Source organism: Calidris pugnax, unplaced genomic scaffold, assembly GCF_001431845.1.
Source record: "Calidris pugnax isolate Ruff unplaced genomic scaffold, ASM143184v1 scaffold1204, whole genome shotgun sequence".
NCBI lineage: Eukaryota > Metazoa > Chordata > Aves > Charadriiformes > Scolopacidae > Calidris > Calidris pugnax.
The window spans coordinates 31208-34021 of NW_015093090.1; the positions used below are offsets into that span (position 1 = coordinate 31208).

At 47.9% G+C, this 2814-nt stretch overlaps 1 protein-coding gene across 1 annotated transcript in view; it reads left to right on the plus strand.

The window, feature by feature from the left end:
* The first annotated feature begins 15 nt into the window (after positions 1–15).
* Positions 16–2814, plus strand: part of LOC106900667 (tripartite motif-containing protein 7-like) — a 7552-nt gene continuing 4753 nt past the window's right edge. The window contains exons 1-3 of the mRNA XM_014962815.1: positions 16–136; positions 179–621; positions 2649–2744. Coding sequence (XP_014818301.1) covers positions 16–136; positions 179–621; positions 2649–2744 — 660 coding nt within the window. The remainder of the gene's footprint in view (positions 137–178; positions 622–2648; positions 2745–2814) is intronic.

Below are 2814 nucleotides of genomic sequence, written 5' to 3' on the forward strand. Positions count from 1 at the left end.
ACCACCCTCACCACCATGACCATCACCACCAGTGCCACCACCACGACCATGACCACCACCATCCTCACCACCACGGTCTACACGCCCACCACCATCACCACCAGTGCCACCACCACGACCATGACCATCACCACCAGCGCCACCACCACCACCACCACCACCACGACCCCCACCACCACCACCACCACCACCACCACCTCCGAGCTCCTCAACGAAGCCACCTGCCCCATCTGCTTGGAGTATTTCCGGGACCCTGTCTCCATCCACTGCGGCCACAACTTCTGCCGAGGTTGCATCACCCGTTGTTGGGAATGGTCCACGGATGGTTTCTCCTGCCCAAGATGTCGGGAGACGGCACCCGAGAAGGACATTCGACCCAACCGAGAGTTGGCCCGAGTCCTAGAGGTGGCCAAAAGGTTGAGTTTGAAGGTGGCCAGAAGGGAGAAGGAGGAGGAGGAAGAGGAGGAGGAGAAGGAGGAAGAAGGATGCCAGAAGCACCAGGAACCCCTGAAGGTCTTCTGCAAAGACGATGGGGTCTTCCTCTGCGCCGTCTGCCGGGAGTCCCGAGCCCACCGCTCCCACCTCATGCTACCCTTGGAAGATGCTCTCCAGGAATACAAGGTGAGTTCATCTGGGGCTTCGATTCCACCTCGATACCCCCAAAAAAGCAGCCCAGAACCCACCAGGGCTTGGTGTTCTCCTCAGGCTGTGGAAACATCTCACCCCATCTAGGTGGGACATCTCACCCCATCTAGGTGGGACATCTCAATCCCATCTAGGTGGGACATCTCACCCCATCTAGGTGGGACATCTCAATCCCATCTAGGTGGGACATCTCAACCCATCTAGGTGGGACATCTCGCCCCATCTAGGTGGGACATCTCAACCCATCTAGGTGGGACATCTCGCCCCATCTAGGTGGGACATCTCAACCCCATCTAGGTGGGACATCTCACCCCATCTAGGTGGGACATCTCAATCCCATCTAGGTGGAACATCTCAACCCATCTAGGTGGGACATCTCAATCCCATCTAGGTGGGACATCTCAATCCCATCTAGGTGGGACATCTCACCCCATCTAGGTGGGACATCTCACCCCATCTAGGTGGGACATCTCAACCCCATCTAGGTGGGACATCTCGCCCCATCTAGGTGGGACATCTCAACCCCATCTAGGTGGGACATCTCACCCCATCTAGGTGGGACATCTCACCCCATCTAGGTGGGACATCTCACCCCATCTAGGTGGGACGTCTCACCCCCATCTAGGTGGGACATCTCAATCCCATCTAGGTGGGACGTCTCAACCCCATCTAGGTGGGACATCTCAATCCCATCTAGGTGGGACATCTCAATCCCATCTAGGTGGGACATCTCACCCCATCTAGGTGGAACATCTCACCCCCATCTAGATGGGGGATGGTCAGAAACGTTGTGCGTGTCCCCCATCCCCCCACTTTCTCTCTCTTGGTGGCCTCCGTTCTTGGTGGCCCCCGTTCTTGGTGGCCCCCCGTGGCCGTGTTTCGAGATGACGGGGGTTGGACCACGCATGGCTGCTTCTGCTCTCTCAGTTCTCCTCCCAGAACCTCCAAAAAAGTCCAGTTTACGTCCAATTCTGGTGCTTTTAGAGGTCCCCAGACGCTCTAAACCAGCAGGAACACCATAAAAAAAGATGATAAAAGCCATAAAAAGACAATAAATGCCATAAAAAGATGATAAATGCCATAAAAAGATGATAAAAGCCATAAAAAGATGATAAATGTCGTAAAAAGATGATAAAAGCCATAAAAAGATGATAAAAGTCGTAAAAAGATGATAAAAGTCATAAAAACATGCTAAACGTCATAAAAAGATGATAAAAGTCATAAAAACACGATTAAAAAAAGATAAGGGGGGTTATTTTCTTGCGGCTTCGGCGATTTCGACCGACTCGGAGAGGATTCGACGCAACTTTAATCCCCTCCCCCGGAGTATTTGTTTTTAATTTTTTTAATTTTTTTTTATTTTTTTTAGGTGGATTTAATCTCCGGAGACATGGGGGAATCTTTATTTTTTTATAAATATATTTCGAGATGACGGGGGTTGGACCACGCATGGCTGCTTCTGCTCTCTCAGTTCTCCTCCCAGAACCTCCAAAAAAGTCCAGTTTACGTCCAATTCTGGTGCTTTTAGAGGTCCCCAGACGCTCTAAACCAGCAGGAACACCATAAAAAAAGATGATAAAAGCCATAAAAAGACGATAAATGCCATAAAAAGATGATAAATGCCATAAAAAGATGATAAAAGCCATAAAAAGATGATAAATGTCGTAAAAAGATGATAAAAGCCATAAAAAGATGATAAAAGTCGTAAAAAGATGATAAAAGTCATAAAAACATGCTAAACGTCATAAAAAGATGATAAAAGTCATAAAAACACGATTAAAAAAAGATAAGGGGGGTTATTTTCTTGCGGCTTCGGCGATTTCGACCGACTCGGAGAGGATTCGACGCAACTTTAATCCCCTCCCCCCAGAGTATTTATTTATAATTTTTAAATTTTTTTTTTCTTTTTTTTAGGTGGATTTAATCTCCGGAGACATGGGGGAATCTTTATTTTTTTATAAATATATATATATATATAAAATTATCTTTTTTCCTTCCCTCAGGGACAAATCCAGACCCGTCTGCAAACCCTGAAGGAAGAGAGAGACAAACTCCTGGGGTTTCGAGAGGCTGAAATGAGGAGAAGCTGGGAGTATTTGGTAAATATGGTGGTTTTTTTGGAGGTTTTTGGGAGGTTTTTTGGGAGGGATTTGGGGAGCTTTGGTGGTT